Here is a 20,070-nt window from a genome sequence, read left to right as displayed (position 1 = left end):
CGAACGTGGAGCGCAGCGCGGGATGAAAGACGTGAGGAGGAAAGCGGAGGAGGAGGGTATGGTGAAAGCGTGGCAAGAAAAGTGTAGTGTGGCGACAATGGCTACGAGATGGCACCAGAGTAGCGTGCGTCATTTGGGGGGTCTGTCTGCGGCGGCTTCTGTGAATCGCACCCACACATCACCCACGCACAGCCTCTCGTGATCTCAAGATTAACAAGGCGGTTGCACCACAGTTAGCTCTGTTTGCAACGTGCCACACAAGACAGATTATCCGTGCCAGCCAATATATTGCGAAATAAAAACGCGTATAGAGCTGCACTCAAATTTCACATTAGGGAGTATTGTAATCGTCGTTGAATTTTTTTTTGTGATAATGAACCAACTAGCCAGTTAGTCAATCTTGCAAGTTTATCATAAAGCACTTAGTTTAAGCTTTGCAAACCTTTGCAGACCATTGCACTAATAGTTGCTTATAGCGGTCTCCACAACAAAGATCATTTATTGCAATTTTAAATATGCCGTTCACCTACTAAGTGACGAGAGAGAGATCACATGCAGAGCAAGCGTCACAAGCAACGAGAGAATGCACGGGCAGCGCAAACCCCACGAGCAATGAACAAGAGAGCACGCACAGCACGAGGGCCACGGGCAACAAGAGAGAGAGTATGTGCAGTGCAGGCACCACGAGCAAAGAAAGCATGTGCAGCACTATTTAGTGCTGCATACCAGAAAGGAGCAAATGCAGTCTGAGTGCCACGAGCAATGAAAGAGGGAGAGACAGGATGTGCAGCATGGTGACTGAGCGCCGTGACCAATTGAAGATGAGCATGTGCACTGCTGTAAAGACAACAGACTGTGGCATGGCTATGCAGCTGCAAAAAGAAACTTTTTAACATAGGGGACGCTTCTTAAGGGGTGCAGCAGCACTGCCTAGCTAATTTTGCAGAGTCCTTCGCACTGAATGTGCATTATAACTCTTTGTTGACTTTGGCTCTTTAGTTTGTGTGTGCCTGTTGTGGTGTGCATTGTCCTGAAGTGCAGACATTGCATGTGTGACCTTGACTGCTGTCAGTTTAAGCGGAGTTTCGCAAATTTAGTTTGGGGCTTTTTGGCTTTATGCCACCATGCAAGCTTCTGCCGTTCCTACTTGTAGGCGCACACGCAGACTTGGTAGGTGTTTGTAGTAGTTTCTGTGGCTGATCGCCTAAAAAACCAAACTCCGTTCATACGCACTGCTGTCAGTTCAGCCTGTTTCTATAATCACATGCCCACTGTTCTACGGGTATGAGCATATCAAAGGTGAGCTTCCTGCGACGGCATGCCACCCAGCACCACTGCTGGCTACAGCACACCTCATTGGAAGTAGCTGAGCAAAGTTGTGGTTTGGTGCTGAGTCAACGAAATATCACGTAGTGGCTGTACAACATTTGGAAAGCGGAGGAACCACTTTGAAAACGGAAGTGAGGGCACAGATAGCATGGGCAACACTCGAATGGCAGCAACTTGGTCCATGGTCAGCGTGTTTTCAACACTGTGGATTACGGCACGCGGATCGGTCTAAAAAATTGAACGAGACTCTGAGGCATCCAAAATTTCAGTCGCCGTTCTACATTAATTCTGTGGAGTTGGTGGCCAGTGCTGTAGGTCTGAAAATTTAGTCGGCGACTTACTTTCCTCTATGTATTATTTTTATTGTTCTGTATTACTTTGTCTGCTTTATACGAAGACTGTGAGTTCTTAGACGTTAACCTTTCATTGTTCCTAAATTTAAACGGTTGAAAACATCCTGGTCACGTGCTTCGGCTCTCAAATATGTGTGGCTGCTCTGTCAACATGTTTTGCACGTATGCAGCCATTGAAGTATTGTTTCGGTTGTGGTGTCAGTGCCACTTATAGTACGGATATTAGTGACTACGGTGAGTTACGCTACAAGCGGTCTATTCAGTATCGCCATAGCCATCATACTATTATCATCATCATCATTGTCACCATTGCACCTGCACTTGCATCACACGTGCAATTAATCATCTTATATGGACATATTGCACCATCTGTAACACTTTTCAGAACCTCAAACGATGCTAGATGGCTATACTCGGGGACAACTTTTTTTGGCTATGAAGCAAAAGCTACGAGGGCAGAGCTTCTGCACATGACTGTATTCGTATGCAATGTAGTCTGGGCACACTTGGCACCGGTTTCGGTTTCCCCAGCCTCGCACAACCTCTTTACTTTAGTCAAGGCAGGTACAATTAACTCGGTGTGAATCAATGTTTATTCACATCCGACATATACGAAGTTCTGAACAGTGAGCATCGCAGCTTGCGTAGGAGCTCCGAAGCAGCCATATGGTGTCGGTTAGGACTTGGACGCGCAACCGACGCTGGCGTCGGTAGAACCGGCGTAGCAGTTGGCTCGCTCACTCGTTTGTACATGTGAATGGTTGCGATTTCCAAGTGGGTTCGCTTGGTTTCCATGCAGATGCTGGAAAAAGTTTTTTTGTGTGCTTCAACAGTCTTTTGTTGCTAAAGTTGGTCAACAGCCTCTCAGGGGAGTTGATTGACGGGTCAGCAAGCGAAGAACACTCGCCAGAAGACACGGGTGTCATTTTGCATTTGATGAATGTGCAAAACGTGCGACAGTCTCGGGTGTGTGAAAACTTGAAAGAGCAAACTAAAAGTACAATAAAATACCAATAGCTGACTGGTGAATGTTACGTATCGTTTCAAATTAGGGGCTGTAAAAAACAAAAAAGTATTGTTTTCCGTTTCCCACGTAAGAAAACGAACAAAACTGTGGGGACTACTTCCAGCACCGGTGAAAGAGGCGTGGTTAATTTCCGTAGCCTTCGCTTCATAGCCAAGAAAAGTTGTCTGTGAGTATAGCTATCTGGCAGATGCTTCACGTAACGTTGATTGCCACAGTGTGTAGGATCTGCATAGTTTTCTTGTGTAATATATATGCTTGCACATTGTTTAATTTTAGTTTGAATATGAATAGTATGTCTACGCTGCATGTATATTTATTTCCTTTTTTTTTTAGGTGTGTGAGCTCACCGTATGGATGCCAGAAGTCCAAGAAAGTATTTCCAGTGCTGGCATTGAAAAAGGTGTTTCTTGTCATTATGTTTTAAACAAGCACTGTTTATGCTTTAGTGTTATCTGATACTTTTATATTTGATATGGGATTCCAGTTAGCCCTAACTGTTGTAGGGCCCTAGTTTGAAAAAAAAAAGAAACAATCAAATGAACAGCAAGAAGCGTGGCAAGGGCAGCCATTCTAGAATTTACATAATTTAGGAGTGTACACAGTGTTTCTTAACCAAATTGTATATGAATAGAACATTTTTATTAGTTTCCGAACACTTGGCAGGCTCTTCAAGTAGTTCTTAATGACTATGGTAGTGGTGGGTCCAGTGCACACTGTTACACTAAGACAATTCTAATTAAAACAGAAATGTTTGCATTAGTATAAACAACAAAACAGCTGAATCCTTCTGAAAGGATTCTTGATGGGAGGCGGACAACTGTGCTTTCCTGATACGTAATCAATTTGGCACATATAAGCAGAAAGCATTGGAAAATAAAGCAGAAAAGTATTTTTTCTTTATTTCTGCATATTTTTGCTTTATTGCGGACTTCTGCAGGAATGATTTCCCAGATAAAGTATTTCTATTGGAAAGAAACATTAAAAATGGGACTAAAATATCCTAGGTAATATGTGCAGCAGTCAGGGAAAACACCACTTAGTGTGCACATTATTTCACAAGGTTTAAAGTTTGCTACATGACCAAAAACAAAGGCAACATTGTAAATTTGGCTTGTTTAGTATGTGCATTTCCAAATAGTTACCTGCTGGAATGGCTCAGTGGCTATGGCATTACTCATGTGCAAGCATTAGAAGAACAGCATTGAATGTTTCTTGTGTAAACACTCGGGTTAACATTAACTTGCTAATAGCGTTTTGTGATGTGAGGTACACTGCTACTGGGCTATGCAGGCTTTGAGGTTTACAATTATGATTAGTGATTGAAGACTGCTTTCTTTCATGGTGTCAGTGATAAGTATAGTTAGTGACAGATAGATAATGCTGGGGCAAATGCACCTCAACGTTATGTGCCAGGCAATCATCATCTCTCATTCACCCTTCCTTGCTTGTGCATGTTAGCTTCTCATATGCCAGCAAGTCATCGTTGCTTGTTTGACATCTCGTTGTGTGTGCATGTGTGTTTGTGTTCCCTCATTACTACATGATCTCAGCACTGTTGCCCTTTGTGAACTCAGCATTCCCCTCTGTACACATGTATCCGCAGAGGCTCTGAGCTTACCACCATCCACCATGTAATGCGTTGTATATTAAAGCATTAGCTTTTCTTAGCTCATTGCTCAGTTTCACGCAGTTGGTCTTGTCCAGAGCAAGAGAGGCGCCATAAGGTGCTTCCATTTGTGGAATTATATGCAATTCCCTGTGTGTTTTCACCAATGAGAAAGGAGTGACGGTGACGGTGGCGGTGCCTCGCTCACCACATTGCTGCGTGCCCAGCTGTGCCAGTAAATGCTTACAAAGCCAACGAACACTCAAGCATTAAAAAGAAGCAAAGTCATTTAGACAAAAACCCTATAATACGTCCTTTACATGGAAATGTGAATGGAGGAAGCAGGACCTTCTGACATCCAAGCGATTCGGAGAGTTTGAAATTGGAAACAAAAATGTCTAACCTGCACCACAGCTAACACTGAAACATTTGTGTTATGCTCAGAAACCTCCTGCAAGTTGTTTTGTGTAGTTCACACTCATTAAGTGCCTGTGCTGTCCTGACGTGCACTATCTGCGCTTGCCACTACAGTGGGCCTTGAAGTTTTGTGCATGCTTTTGTGCAGTGAGCTTTCTTAGCACTTGTACTTCCTGTTACTGTCCCTCCTGTTGGTGTAGGCTTGACCATGGCAAATTTGTTGTTTACTGCTGAGGCACAGCTGTGCCTTCTCGCCATATTTTGTGTTTTCCGGGAGTTTTTTTTTTTTTTTTTTTTTTTTTTTTTTTTTTTTTTTTTTTTTACTGCAGATGTAGGAAGAGCTGGCACAACAAACTTTTGAGGGAATAGCTGCTGCATTCATTTGTCACTGACTATAGTCATGATCATGAAGTTTTTGCCAATGAAAGCAGTCACTTTTATAACTTAAGCACTTCATATTAATCAAGTTACAGTTTTTGATGAGTAGTGGCCAGTATGGCAGTTGTAGAATCTCCACTTCCTTCAAGGTGCATCATGGCAGTGCATGCAGCACTTTTCTATGCTTAAAGTGATCTCCTTGTGGTTCCATGTTATCATCGCCTGCTCGACTAAAATGCAAGCGGTGGCATTTGAGATAAAAGACACTGTGCTTTACCAGAAATATTGTAAGCCTGAAGCTCATGCCACTGTTCTGCTGCTTTGGTGACACTGCTCCAGCAGGGACACTAAAAAGGAATAGTATGCTAAGCTGTACCTGTAGTTGCAGAATAGCCACTCTTGACTTCAGACGAGACTTAGTAATCTAGAAAAGAAAAAAAAAAATAGGTGGTTCTGTTGCCTGAAGTTTTCGCATGAGCTCACTGTGATGTGGATTTTGAAAGTGTCGGTTCAAGTCTGCTAAATTGTTCTTTAGTAAAGAAAGTGTGCTTTGCGTTCTAAAGAAACCAAAGGTTCTAGCTAGCAAGTTTTGAGGTTTCTTGCGTGAAAATGGCCGAAATATAAGAAAATACCTTGAAATTTGTGACGTCACTTGCACACTGGTGCTGAGGTTACAGCACAAAAGCCAACGAAGGGAACTGTGGCCTTCATTTTCTCCACTAGTTTTTACTGCCAGATGAATGAGAATGGAACTTTGAAGGAATATTTTACTAGTATAAATTGACTTTGAGGTGCTCTTCAGTGTCCCTTTAAATGCATACACTCCTCTGGTTAGTAAATACTGCTGTCATGATTCCACAAACTACTAGTCTGACAATTCCAGCTGTGAAACCACCATCAGGGTCTCTAGGGAACTCCAGCTTTAAGAGGGTCGTTCTTCACAAAATATATGCCAAAAGGACTGTCACAGGAGCACATTTGCATATTTGAAACATGGAAACATCATTGTACCAAAATTCCCTATTTAATATAGTTTTTGACTGCATATACAACTTTTTCAAATTGAAACTTTCAGTGTGTACATCCTCTCTCATAGTGGAAATGTTGTTAGTACGTATATGTAAAGTCTTCAATATGAGAAAGGGAAAAAACATGCATTTTAGTAGCATTGTTTGCTGTCAAGTGTATGGGCATGTGTGTTTGTTTTCCATTCTTAAGTGTGGTAGTTATAACAAATCTTTTGATTTCCTATTTATTTATTTATTTATTTATTTTATTTACATACTATACTGCAGCCCAATATAGGGCTATAGCAGGAGTAGGAACATTATACATTACTATACATTACACATTAAAAATGCATATAAACACAAAAGATGAATGATCAAAAAGAAGCGCTTTAATGATAGCGAAGTGCTTACCAGTGGCAGCTATGAAATCTTTTAGTGATAGTGAATGAATGTTACCGGGTAGAGAGTTCCAAAGCTCTATTGTACGTGGAAAAGAACTGCACTTGATTGATTTAGTACGGGCATAAATAAGTGTTACGTTCAAGGTGTGGGACCTACGGGTACAACTTGAGTTAGTAAATGTGATACAGTTACAATCAGAAAGACCAGAGGTGGAGTTATTAACTGCATATAAAAGTTTTAAGGCTTCAATGTGATAACGTGAAAGTAATGACTCAATGTGCAAAGAATGGCGTGACAGGTGCAGGATATCCCGGCTAATCCAAGTAAGTTTATTATTTATCTTATTTGTTTTTAATGGAATGTTGTTATTGATGCGAGGTTTCACTAACAACTCAGAACAATCAACAAGACTGTCAACATGACATTCAATACTGAGTGACAAAAAATGGTCAAAGTTATCTGCCAGAGTGTCAGTGATAGATGTATCGTCAGCCTTGTGAAAATCATGAAATGTGGAATAGCTAAAGCATTCATGCGGGATAGGACAGTTAATGTGTACGAAAACTGCGTTATGATCCCAGATTCCTTCCAGGATATCATAATTACAACTCAAGTGACCAAGACTGTCACTGATAAACACTAAGTCAAGTATGGAGTTCAGCCGTGTATTCTTATCAACTAATTGTATCAGGTTATGGGACAAAGAAAATGTAATTAAGGCTCTACAAATAGAAGCACTAATGGAGGAATATGTAAGGGAAGGCCAGTGAATGCCGGGAACCAAGAACGATTAAGTTAGAACTGTCGAGGCTATGGTCTTGTATAAAATGCGAAATATTATCGAACAAGTCATTAGGGCTATTGATAGGGGGCGATGAAGACCACAGACTGTGAAATTCTGCTTATGCACTAGTAACTTGCACCAAGCAGATTCTACATTGGGAGGATCTGGTAGAACCTTAAAGTTAAAATCTGAACGTAAAAGCAAAGCAACACTCCCACCTTTCTTATTATATGTTGTAGTGGGCAGCAGTGTAACCAGGAGGCATGAATTCTGTGTCACGAATATCTTCCTGAAGCCATGTTTCTGTGATGCATATAACATGAGGAGAGCATGAAGAAACTAGTGAAAGAAATTGTGGAGATTTGCTAGTTATGCTTCTGGCATTAACATTCAAAAGCACGAGATCTGTGACAGTGATGAGATTGTCAACCTGATGATAAAACATTTGGAAATTTTGCGCTAGAATCAAAACCAGGAGCTCTTACTAAACTATTTGAGGCACCGTCCCAGTTGTGATGAACGTTATCTATAAATAAATGATCGAGCCTCATTTTAATAACCGAGCCGTTATTCCGCTGCTCAACTGAAGCATCCCATAGCTTTTTACGTACTGCATGCACTCTGGACGAAAAATCTTCAGCAAGTTTCATGCCGGAATTTTTCACCTTATAAGCGTTTTTCAGCATCACTAGCTTATTGCTGAAATCAAGCAATTTTAACATGGTAGGTTGAGAATGCCCAGGGCGTATTCTGCCTAACCTATGGAAGCGTTCAATACGCGGACAGTCAAAGGAAAGCCTGTTGAAAACGTTCATAACCTTGGAGTGCAGTGTGTCACGATTCTCGTTAATATCTTCTGGTATGCCATGAAGGATTATGTTGTTTCTTCGTGAACGGTTTTCAAGATTGTCATATTTGGCAGTTAGTTCAGCAACAATGCGCTTTAGGCAAGCCACCTCAGAATGAAGCTGATCAGAGTCTTGATCAGACAGTGCCTTTGAACAAGAGGTTTCGAGAGCCACCACATGCAATTCCAAGGTATCGAAACGTGTATTCACAGAATTTTTTATTTCAGATGTGTAAGATTTCAGATATGTTATTTATATGTTTTGAATGCAGTTTCAATGATTCTTTAACAAAACAAATGTTCTACATTCTGTGCATATACGGACAAAAATTCTTATTGTCTCAGCCATTTATTAAACAAATTAGCTTTTGAACTTTTTGAAATTTTGGGGGAAAACAACTACCGCATTACGATTGGAATGTCTTCATAATGAAGTGCTCGGGACATCCGAAATTCTTTGTTATACAGGTCACTTTGTTGTAAAGGTCTCGCACTGTACGGCTTACACTATAGCAGAGCAACCTAGGCGCATTCCACCAAAGAAAACTTCAATTTATGTGAATTCAAGGGATGTGAAATAAGTCACTAAACTTTTTGTGCACACTTTACTGAAGCCAACTTTATTGCACCGAGGTTCACAGCATGCTCTGCGGTGAAACACGGGAGCTGCAGATCATCGTATGCCACTATCGCCTGCGCTTAACGTCGAAAATCTTCATTCGTATACAGTAGTTTCATCACTGTTGCCTTCATTGACATTTGGGTCCCTTGCACCCTAGCTGGCTTTGAAGACATCGGAGGTTATCAGTTTTACATCATCATGTCATCATCAATGGTGACGTATCTACCAGCAATTGCACCCGCTGATGCATTAAAACAAGCAACGTATGAGTTGTGCGATTCCTGGAGCAGTGGAGCAGGACTATTTATGACATCGGCACGGTCTTCCATTGTGTCGCTAGGGCTGCCATTAGTGCTAGCACAGAGCACACCTTGTTGATGTCTGTGGACGACAATGGTGGCTCCGCTGTAAAGCAACAATTCGTTCTAGAGCACCAAATCGGCCATCGAGGATGGCTAAATTTCTTCATTGTACAGGCAAATTCTTTGTAGTTGTCTTCATTGTAAAGCATTCACAATACATATGAAATATACGAAATATATGAAATATATAAAATATATGAAATATAGGCTGTGACTTAATCAGTTTTCCATGATACAGGTCATTTTGCTGTAGAAGTGTTCATTGCAGAGGTGTTCGACTGTATACCCTTTAGCAGGCCTTATCCTTATGGCATGTCTGTATCCCTGGCCACTTCTGAAAAGTTGCTTCATTGCATTGGCAGAAAAAGAGTAATGACAAAAGGGCATTATTTTGAGCGGCCATTTATTGTCATCTCTGTGCACTTGCATTTGGGAGAGAGATGGTTCAAAGAAGCTGCCTTTATATCACCAGCAGCAGCAGCAGCTCTTCCATTGCTTTGGTGTCCTGATGGCCCCACTGCCATTGGTGATAAGTATCTCCTCCATCCACTGTGGTAGCAAGTTATCACCAGTGCTGTCGTGTCGGACCAAGAGTGCACCCATTGAGAGTGTGTCAGAGGGAATGGGATACAGTCAATTTCAGTCCCTGATCTCGCCTATTCTGTTGTGTCTGTAGGGCTGCCATTAGTGTTAGCGCAGACATCTGCCATCTGAGTGCTGAGTGGTGCACTTGTGGTGATGGTCTCGCGTGCAAGCTGCTGCATCTGTCTCGTTTCATGCTGTGGATGATTTTGTGCGCACTACATGACAGCACCTGATTAGCGGTGTAAGTCGCTACAGCCTATGCATAGCTGTTGAAGCAGTTGACATTGGGAGAATGTGTATTGGAAAGTTACAGTAAAGATTAAAGTTAGGAGAATGTTAAAGTCATTAGCTTTAAATACATGCTCAAGAATGTTTTCATGACTTCCTGCTGGCAAAATAATTGTTTTTTTTTTGTGGTGTCATTTGGTGCTTTCTTATGTGTCCAGATATGAAAAATAAAGTGGGCTTTAACATATTAAATTTGCAAATTGCATTTGTTGTAATAGGTTGGTCGTATGTGGTGCGATCTGTCATGCATTTCACAACATGCCAAGATATTTAGGTTCAAACTTCCACTGCAGTTGCAGTGGAAACTACAATAAACTACAATAAGCTGGAACATAGTTTTACTAGAGGGAGAGCCTTCTTAAAGGCCCCTCACCAGGCCACATAGCAAAATTTAATTATATGCTGGAAGTTGTTACGTATCTTGAAGGAGTGTTCTACTGCAAGAATTTTTCAAATTATTTCATTAATAGCAGAGAGAGAAATAATTGAAGTGCCGCGAACCCATGAGTTCAGGAGGTGGGCATCACTCAGCATAGACACTCTCACCACTTGCCCCGTCTAACCTCCGCAAGGGAAATTTCTTCCCTGCGTTCTTCCATACTGGAGCCAGAGGATTGTGTGATGAATACGGCATGGGCCCCACCTTCTTTTTTTTACTCTCGTGTTTTTGCTGAGTGGCGCACTTCCAGTGATGATCTGACGTGCGTACTGCTGCGTTTGTCTCATTTCGTGCTGCTGGCGATTTTGTGCGCTCTGCACGAGAACACCTGATTAGCTATGTAAGTCAGTGCCACAATCACGAAAACTGAGGCAGACGCGAGAGGATGAAAGAACATGATCGCAGTGCTGAAAATGGTAGAAAATGACATAGTTTCGTTCTCTGCACGCACGACTGCATGACGTGGGAACAAGCAGACAAAATATAAGTACATCTCTTTTGTTATGTTACGAAGTAAAACAAAAAACATGCAGGCATTCACTTTGTATGTTTTATTATTTCTCTAAACTTTAATTCATCTATTGAAGCAACAGATTAAACAAATTCAAGTGGTGTTGCCTTGAATAATTCTCGAAGTCGCATGTTATATGTGTGATGTCACAGCACTACCATGTACGTAGGCGCACTTGCGGGATTGACATCGACTCTCTGGCTGGGAGCGTGGTGCCCGTGATAAGGGCAAACAGCATATAGTTTGAAATTTCAGCTCTCTCCATGGTGCGTAGGGATGTAATACTTAGCAGACACAATCGCGAGTGTGCATTGTATGCTCTTCTTGTAAGCCCACTGCGCTTGTCAGCTCAACATGGCCAGCCAGACCTGGTGAGGGGCCCTTTAAGAGAACTCTTGGCACCTTACCTTATTTTGTGTAATAATACTATTGGCATTCCATGAATTATGTGGATTTGTAGCATGCTGGAATAAATGCTCAGTATATGTCCTTTGTTACCAATGTTGCTGATTCACATTTTGTTTTAGGGTGGCCTTATTACTGGCGTTTTTGCTGGTGGGCCTTCTTCTGGTTGCCTGATTAACCTGAAAGAAACAGATGAAGTTCAAGCACTTTATGAGTTTGGAGCATCAGAACGACGTTGCCTTAGCAACCTGTGTGTAGTACAAAACAAGGTTTTTCTCCAACTTGTGAAAGACGGTATGTGTTTTCTATTTGCGTCAGTCTTGTTCTGTGAGTAATTGACGTCTTTGTTGTGGTTCATTATGTTTATGTTGCACAAATAAATGGAAGAATATTCAGCATAAATATATGTATATATATCTGACTTTTGTGAGCTAAATTTATCAAATTATATAAAAGTGTTTGAACGAGAAGAAAGAGGGTTAACTGAGGGCCCCGATCTTTATTAATCATATCCACTTTCATCCTTCATTTCCATTAATTTAGCGTTTCTTTAATTTGATTAGTAGGTGCAAGTGGTTTCCCCTGTGTTGTCCTTGGTATCTTTGTTTGATGGCTTGTTATGAAGAAAGTGTTTGGACTTTCTGAGGGTGTCGATTGTATAATGTAGCTACACTAATGAAAGTTGATGTCATGCAGTGAATTTGGAAAAAAATTAACCTTGTTCAAAAATGTATGGATAAGTAAAGACAGCATGTTTACACTGGTTGATTTCTCATGCATTTAACATTAAAGGATAGAGAAAACTGTTTATGAACTGCTCTTGTGACAGATGAATATGTCGCAACTGCTGAGTATCACAACTGTTGAAATCTGTTTAAAAGTGGTTTGAAATAATGTAACAAATTTATTTTTCATACGACTCGCCTTAAATAGGGCATCTGTTCTCTTTCAAAATTTTTTTCGGCATTCAGTGCAACTGTAGGCATAGTGTGCATCTTCTTGAGAATGTTCATACTGGTTAGGAAGGCAAAAAGTAAGTATCACTGGTGCTTAAGTTCCATTTCTGACGTTAGTAGGAGACGCACGCTTATTTGCCCTGTCCCCTTTAGCGTGCATCTCCTCTTTTACCCTTGCAATGGCTGCGCATGGCCGTCCTTACACGGGCCACGCATAGTCTTTTAGAGTTAGTCTGTGCCAAGTGCAAAGTTCAGCTGAACCGAGATTGGGCCTTGATGTGCATTGTGTTCCCTTGTGTCTAGTGTTAGCGATCACATAATCTCAAGTTTCGAAAGAGACACTGTGCTAAACGTTCGCTCACTTTGTGCCGAGTGTTCATGGTCTTCGAGTGAGATCTGTTCATGTTTTCATGAGTGCACGTGACACTGATAAATCTATGAACTTTACTTTGTGTAGTGGTCTCATTGCTATCGCCATCAGTGGTCTGCCTTTCTGGTGAAACTGCAACATTTTGTTATTGCGATAGCAAATATATTGGCACTCCAAATGAATTTTCGCCGTCATCATTGCCGGTACTTGCGTTGTCGCCCTGGGGCTCCGCATATATTTAAGTATATGTATGCCATATGCTTATCTATGCTTATCTATGCCGTATGTGTGGGTTATATTACTACACTATTCAATCACTAATGTTGCTCATACTAGGTCGTATGTACTTGACTAAATTATTTCTCAGAATTTTGAGAATGGCAGCCCACAAACAAATGTCAGGAAACATAACATTCACTGTACATGTCTCTTATCTTAAATCTTCTCAGATTATTAAATATTAAAAGTGCAAAACAATATCAGTGCTCAAAACTGAAAGTGATGAAATTTACTAGCACGGCTCTTTACAGGCAGCGTAGTGGTACCTGTGCGATGTCATTACAGGCCCTACATGGCATGTTAAAGCTTTTAAGGATGCCAGAAATTTTGGTGCACCCATGTATGTTGCGTCCATATTAGTTTGACCTGCGTATAATTAGAACACTGTCCGAGACGTTCAAGCGTAATGCTAAACCTTACTGTTGCAGTCAGTGCTGTGCCCTTCGGGCGAAACTGCCAATTTTTTCTTGGGATGAATATCCATACCATTCACACTGTTTTTAATTTGTGGGTGCGATCTGATGATGGCTGCAGGCACTAAGCACAGTCAGCCATGGTGTCCCAAGGTGTACAACGATGCGCGACACAACACATGCAAATCTTGGATGCCATGAGCCATGCCAATGCGTTGCTCTTGGTGCGATGTGCGCCGCATGTGCTGGCGCTCATAACCATGCTATTATGGCTCAACCGTCTTGCAGTTTGTTTATAAGTGCTTACTGACAAGATACTGTCCACCAGAAGTGTGTGAATCTGTGAAATTGTTTTTACTGCTAAAATTTTAAAACCTTGAAGTAACAAAATTTGGAATAAAAACATGAACAGTGCAACACAGGACGAGCGATTAAAGAGCACAGGACAGAGCACTTTATTTTATTCTAAAGATGAACCAACCAGCCCCATTGAACACACTGCTAACGAAATTTGCTATTTAACGAAGTTTTTTTGCTGCAGGTACAACTTCGTTATATCGAGGTTTGACTGTAAACAGGAATATGAGTAGTAGAGATATTTTTTCCTGAAGACAGGCTGCTAAATTCACCCCTCGTCTTACATAGCAGTCTTATAACATTGTGAGTTATCTGGCCAAGTCAAGGTCAGGGGTTGACGTGTATTCGGGGCCGACCAATATTCCAGTTTATACGGTAACCACAGTTTTTTGTACAAAGAGTTAAGTGGCTACAATGGTGGTCTGTGCATGCTTTTTTTCTCCCACTTGATGATGGATGTGGCCTAGAATTTGCCATGCTCTTGTATCCCACATTGCACAGTGTGGCAAATGGTGTTCAGTAGCAAAGCACTTTGACTTAACTAGCAGAAAATAGTTCATGGGAGGACGGCAGAAGTATGACTATAGTGAATCATTCACAATGAACGAAAAGACGGAACTTGAAACTGAATGACATTGTTGGGCTCTGTGCATATTCTACTGGAACAAAGCCTAAATCAGTGGGCTGTGCATACTGTGCTAATTGCTGTGTGAATGTATTACAGGGAAACATGAAGTGGAAATCGGGCATATCAAGGGCAGTGTTGACTACAATGTGAGAGAAAGAGGGAGAGATAAAGGTTAACTTTTGGGAGTTGTTGGTGTTGTCAGTCTATAGGTGCACTCCATATTTTGGACACAGTTCCATTGCACATATACAAGATCTGATTCTTGTGCCGTCTTCGTTTGCAACAAGAGTACCTTGCAAGCAGACTGGATTGAACAGCTAAATAACTTCCTAATGAACCATTCCTCTCTGATAAGTTGCAATGTACATGGCCGGTTACTTGTTTGTTCTAAACAGTAACAGCTCTGCATAGCATAGATGATTAAAATACGCTAGTAACTCTATCATATGCAGAAAGATGAAATTGAGGATGCTTAACCTGAATTTGGTGAGTGGTGATGCATGGACTAGTGCTACGATAAAGCCAGTGATCAATAAGACTCAACAAGACTTGTTGCTGGGCTAGTTGGTTCATGGTGTAAAGTAAAATAACACTCGGCTTGACCACTTTCATTAGCTAAGATGAATTACCTGAGGTTAGTAGCCATGGTGGTGGTATGTCTTATATTTTATTGAATAATTGTACACTTGTAACACTCTGCTCATTCTTGTCTTCTTTCAGGCAGCATAATTGCTGACATTCCAGATTATGCTTGCAAGCCACTGAAGAGTGTTATTAGTACAACAGAAATGCTTGTCTCACTCCTATCTGCAAATGCGTATGACTTGACCTTGCTTTTACAAAGCTGCCACTTCTCTGGTGCCCTCTCAATATTGGAGAAGAAAGACACCTGGATTGATGCCTTTTGGTCTTACACCAAGGCAGTCACTGATTTTTTGGCTGTTGGAGGCTTTGCATCACTGTCCAGAATGCTGGTGTGAGTGAACAAACCATTACTTTAAGTGTGTTAAAAAGTGCAGCAGCTTTTTCGTTTTACTATACTATGCAACTTGTTTTAGTGGTAACCAGATATGTAAGCACATTAAACATTTGCACTTTTCTCCTATTTAGTCCAGGTTTGATTAGGTGCAACACTTTTGTGTCTCAGTATATATAGTACTTGCAGTTTCAGGTAATTTTGTCAGGGTTTTTACATACGCATAACAAACTGCATCACCTGTGCATAACAATGAAGCTATCGGCCACTGAAGAGACTGAAGAGAAGGAGAGCATAGATGAATTTTTTTTAATTGTTGAGGAGCATGCTTCTGTTGCATAATTATTGAAACAGAAGCGTAATTCTATGCTCATTGTAAAAAAAAGGAAAAAAGTTTTTTTGTTCATATTTGCATAAAAAGGGGAGGGGAGTGAAAGTGAAAGCAAAGTCCACCCACCAGTAGTGGGCTCTAAACCCATACAAATATTGAGTTTTGCTGGTGGCTATTGACTCGTGCGCCTGTCTTCAGCATTTGTGTGTGTGCGTGTGTCAATGAACTTTGGGGGAGTAAACTAACACCTTTCCAGACCATGGCAGTGGACCTTAATGCCTTTGGTAGTTACCTTATTCTAAGCTTTCATGTTGAATTAGTGTGATCAGATATGCATATCTGTTTAGTGGCATGATCATTCACATGGCATATGATGTAACCCTAAATGTTGATGATGCAAGTCCTCAATGGCACATGTTTTTCATACCTCTTCCTGTGCTCGCCAGGCAACATGTGAATTGCTAAATCAAGGGTACAAGATTGCTACAGCCAAATTAGTTCATATATGTTAGTGCAGGCTGACAAATTGTCCCATTTTAGCCAGGACTGTTCTCTTTTTAATGTGCAGCCCTGCCACATTCTATTTTTGTCTCCTTAGTGCTGAATCTCATCTCAAGTTGCTGTCTATACACCTTGTTCATATCTTGATATATGCTTTTAATAGTTGCAAAGTCATTATGCAATTGCACAGAATTTACTCAAATTGTATGTCAAGATATGAGCGACATGTGATAGCCATTGTTTTGCTACACTAGTCTAAATGGTGCTGTTGGAATGAATGTGAATTTTGGGAGAAAGGGAATTGTTTTCAAATCATGTCTCAGCATAGCGAAGTATTCTTTGTAATTATTTTAAAATTCAAATTGTTTATTAATTCTTGAAAACACAATAGGAATGTGTCCAACACTGTTTGGACCCGTAGCCATAGACTAGTCATGGGTCCAAAAAAATAAAGCACAATAATGCAGACACTTCATTATGTATAAAATACCAACATAAAACAGTGGGGAGAGGAAAATTTACACGAGTACAAATGTAAAAGAAAAAGAATGCATAATAAAGAGCAATTGCATCAATTCAAGAAAACATCTTACATGTTCACATTATATGGTAAAATCGGATGCACACAACAGGTAGAATATATTTAAGATAAAGAATGCATGTGCATGAAGAACTGTCTCGCTGCAGGAGCAAACGTTCGAGCATACTTTATGTGATCTGGAAGGGTGTTCCATATTTTTGCCCCAATAAAAGAGAGCAGTCTTTCTCCATATACATTGTGTATGGGCGGGAGGTTAAAGTGACGAAGTGTTACATTTCTAGTAGTTAGACATGATGTATAAAAGAGGGATATATGGAAGGGATGGTTATATCTCACGATGCTGTTTACAACAATTGCTGTTTTTTGCAGGCGCAGTGAATTGAAGGTTAGTATCTGTAGGTTGTCAAATAGTGACTTGCTGGGGTGATCTCGCTTAGAATGACTTGTGATTCTTAATGATTGTTTCTGTATTTTTTGGATTGGTTTGAGGTAACTATTGTAAGTCCATCCCCATGATTCGAGACAGTAAGAGGGGTGGCCATGAGTAAAGGATAAATATAATATGCGTAATGTATTTTTGTCAAAAAAGTTGCGAACCTGTATCAGTTTATAGCACCCTGAAGCCACCTTTGCCCCCACCGCTAAAAAATTATTTTGCCGGTGCAGGTGCCTATCAAAAACTGTGCCAAGATACTTAAAAGAAGGTATATATACTAGTACGGAATTGTCAATGCTAATGCGCGCAGGGTTAAGGTCTAAATGTTTACTACAGGAGTGAAATATTATATATTTTGTTTTCAAAACATTTACGGAAAGTTTGTTTGCTGAAAACCATTCAGAGATGCTTGCCAAATCTAAGTTTACTTTAGCCTTTATTTCCTTGATATTATCTCCTGTAATTATTATAACGGTGTTATCTGCATACTTCAGCATATCTCCAAAGTGTAGGGCACGCGGAAGGTCAGAAACATATAAAGAAAGAAGCGAGGGTCCCGAAACCGACCCTTGGGGCACACCTGCATGTATAAGTTGTGGTGACGATTAAATATTACTCATTATTGCTATCTGACAACGTTCATTAAAGTACCTAGTAAACAACTTGAAAATATGTCTTCCAAACTCATAGTGCTTAAGATTGTACAAAAGGATTGAATGGTCTACCGTATGGAAAGTCTTTTTCAAATCTAGACAGACTACAGCCACGAGTTTATCGTTTAAAGCAGAGTTTATAACCTGAGCTAATGATTGCATCGCTGATGCAGTTGAATGATGCGGCCAGAAACTGTGTTGCCGTGGGCAAATTATGCAATACTTTTCTATAAATTTATTAATATGATTCGCAAGAATTTTCTCAAAAAGGATATTAATGACACTCAGCACCGATATAGGTCGATAACTGGAAGGGTTTGAGCGATTTCCATCCCTGTATATTGGAACAACTTGGGCTATTTTTAGCGATGTTGGGTACCTGTCGGTTTGCAAACAGTGGTTGAGAATGTGGCATAATATAGGACCCAAAACCTCTATACTTTCTTCATATGTACAGTTATGTGATCCATACCTGCGGCCTTATTACTAGGCATAGTTGCCAGTGTAAAATCTATTTCGTCGAGTTCAATGTTGTTCAAAAAGAAGGTATTTGGGAGTAGGCTTATTTTAAATTGTGTCTCGGCATAGCGATGTATTCTTTGTATGTTGTAGGAATTTCGTACAACAGAAATATTTTCTGTGGATCCTGTAATTGCTTGTTCAGTGATGAGACCTTGCAGCATAGAACTGAAAGAACTTTTAGAAAGAACAAGTTTATCTATTCATGTGGTTGCAGCATTTTTCATTTCTCACAAAAACACATTATGACACCTTTCCGGCCATGAAAATTTAGGAACACTATCACTTATTGAGTACCTACACCATCTAATGAGCACACTCCAGAAATACATTGATCAAACTTCATGTTTCTAGCTGCAGTAATGTTCAGCTGCAGGTAATATTAGTGTATGAGCCATTCAACTATGTTGTGCATACTTTTTTTTTATTGGTGTTAGTGGCACTAGTATTCGATGGTAAAAGCTTTCGTCTTGAATATTTGTGAAACCTTCAGTTCATGAATCAGTTTTCTTGGAAATGCATGTTATAGAAAAAACGTGTTGGAGTAATGCTGTTGTCTAGATTCAGTACTGTGCGCATAAGACTATGTATGATGCTAACTTGGAATGACTGTTTTCTGCAGTGATAAATTCAGAGAGCTGGAATCTCCTTTGTAAGTTTTTATTTGGCAATATATCATTATTACATGTCAGATACCCCATAGTCACACCGAAAGCAGCATTTTGTTGTGCTAGTTGCATGTGATGCATGTGGTTATGTTTATGCTAAGCATGGTTCAAGCATGGGTCAGGTCTCATTTTGCTGCTGATTTCTGGTAACTTTTGTGAGAAAGTTGCAAAGACACATTTAGCTTTTCTTCATGCATGCACTAATAAATGTGTGGCACCCTTGATTCTTTATTTATTTATTTATCTATTCCTCCCTCCCTCCCTCTCTCCTTCTATCCTGATAGTGAAGTTTGCGAAAGAGCAGCAGATGAACGATTTTAAGATATGATAAGCTTTTTGAGTGAGCATGACTTCATAGTGATGGTATGCTAGAATGATGTAATAATAATTAAAAAAAAGCATACAGCATGGTTTTGCAGGGGTTCAGTGTTATGAATTTGGTGAAATCTGCATTCCAAATGGTGGAAGCATATTCTATTTTTGGACAAACAATAATAAAGTATTCAAGCTTACATATCTAGGGAGGCGCATGTTTTCAGATAAAGCTTGACAAGGCCGAGTAAGCGGTTAGCTAAGGCAAAAGTGACATTTATGCAATAATGCCACATTAAGTCAAACTGCAAGTGGATTCGAAGTTAGTTGTATGAAGTATAAATATGAATGTTATTCAAGGCATAAGTTGTTGGTCAGCGAGCATTATGATCAGTTAAAAACACTAACTTTGGTTTAGAATAATTGAGTGCCATTAATCATGTCTTACACCAATTGCCAATAGTGCTATGGCCAGACTGCAGGACTTAATGACCAGCATAGTATGTAATCATCTGCGAAAAGCCTAGCGAGTGAGGACACACATTTAGGCTAGCCATCATTTGGGAACACAAGTAAGCCTGTGCTAGCCTGCCTTTAGTGAACCTCATGGCAGAGAACCTGTTATTTAGAGACAAAGTGGCATTGGTGTATATATGCATGTATGTAGATACACAAGTACACATGTACTCTAATGCAGGAGAAATGATGCGACATGACAGTACTTTGATACACTCCTTTATTTTTGCTCCTAGATGCACCCAGTCT

General features: G+C 40.4%; 1 protein-coding gene across 1 annotated transcript in view; it reads left to right on the top strand.

Annotated features, from left to right (window-relative positions):
* Als2 (Amyotrophic lateral sclerosis 2) overlaps positions 1-20,070 on the top strand; it is a 112,743-nt gene that overhangs the window by 28,273 nt on the left and 64,400 nt on the right. The window contains exons 5-8 of the mRNA XM_050191457.3: positions 3,043-3,109; positions 11,488-11,659; positions 15,089-15,344; positions 18,948-18,977. Of these exons, the coding sequence (XP_050047414.3) occupies positions 3,043-3,109; positions 11,488-11,659; positions 15,089-15,344; positions 18,948-18,977 (525 nt within the window). The remainder of the gene's footprint in view (positions 1-3,042; positions 3,110-11,487; positions 11,660-15,088; positions 15,345-18,947; positions 18,978-20,070) is intronic.

Source organism: Dermacentor andersoni, chromosome 1, assembly GCF_023375885.2.
Source record: "Dermacentor andersoni chromosome 1, qqDerAnde1_hic_scaffold, whole genome shotgun sequence".
NCBI lineage: Eukaryota > Metazoa > Arthropoda > Arachnida > Ixodida > Ixodidae > Dermacentor > Dermacentor andersoni.
The sequence above is the reverse complement of the archived record's forward strand: the minus strand, read 5'-3'. Positions and strand labels throughout refer to the sequence as shown.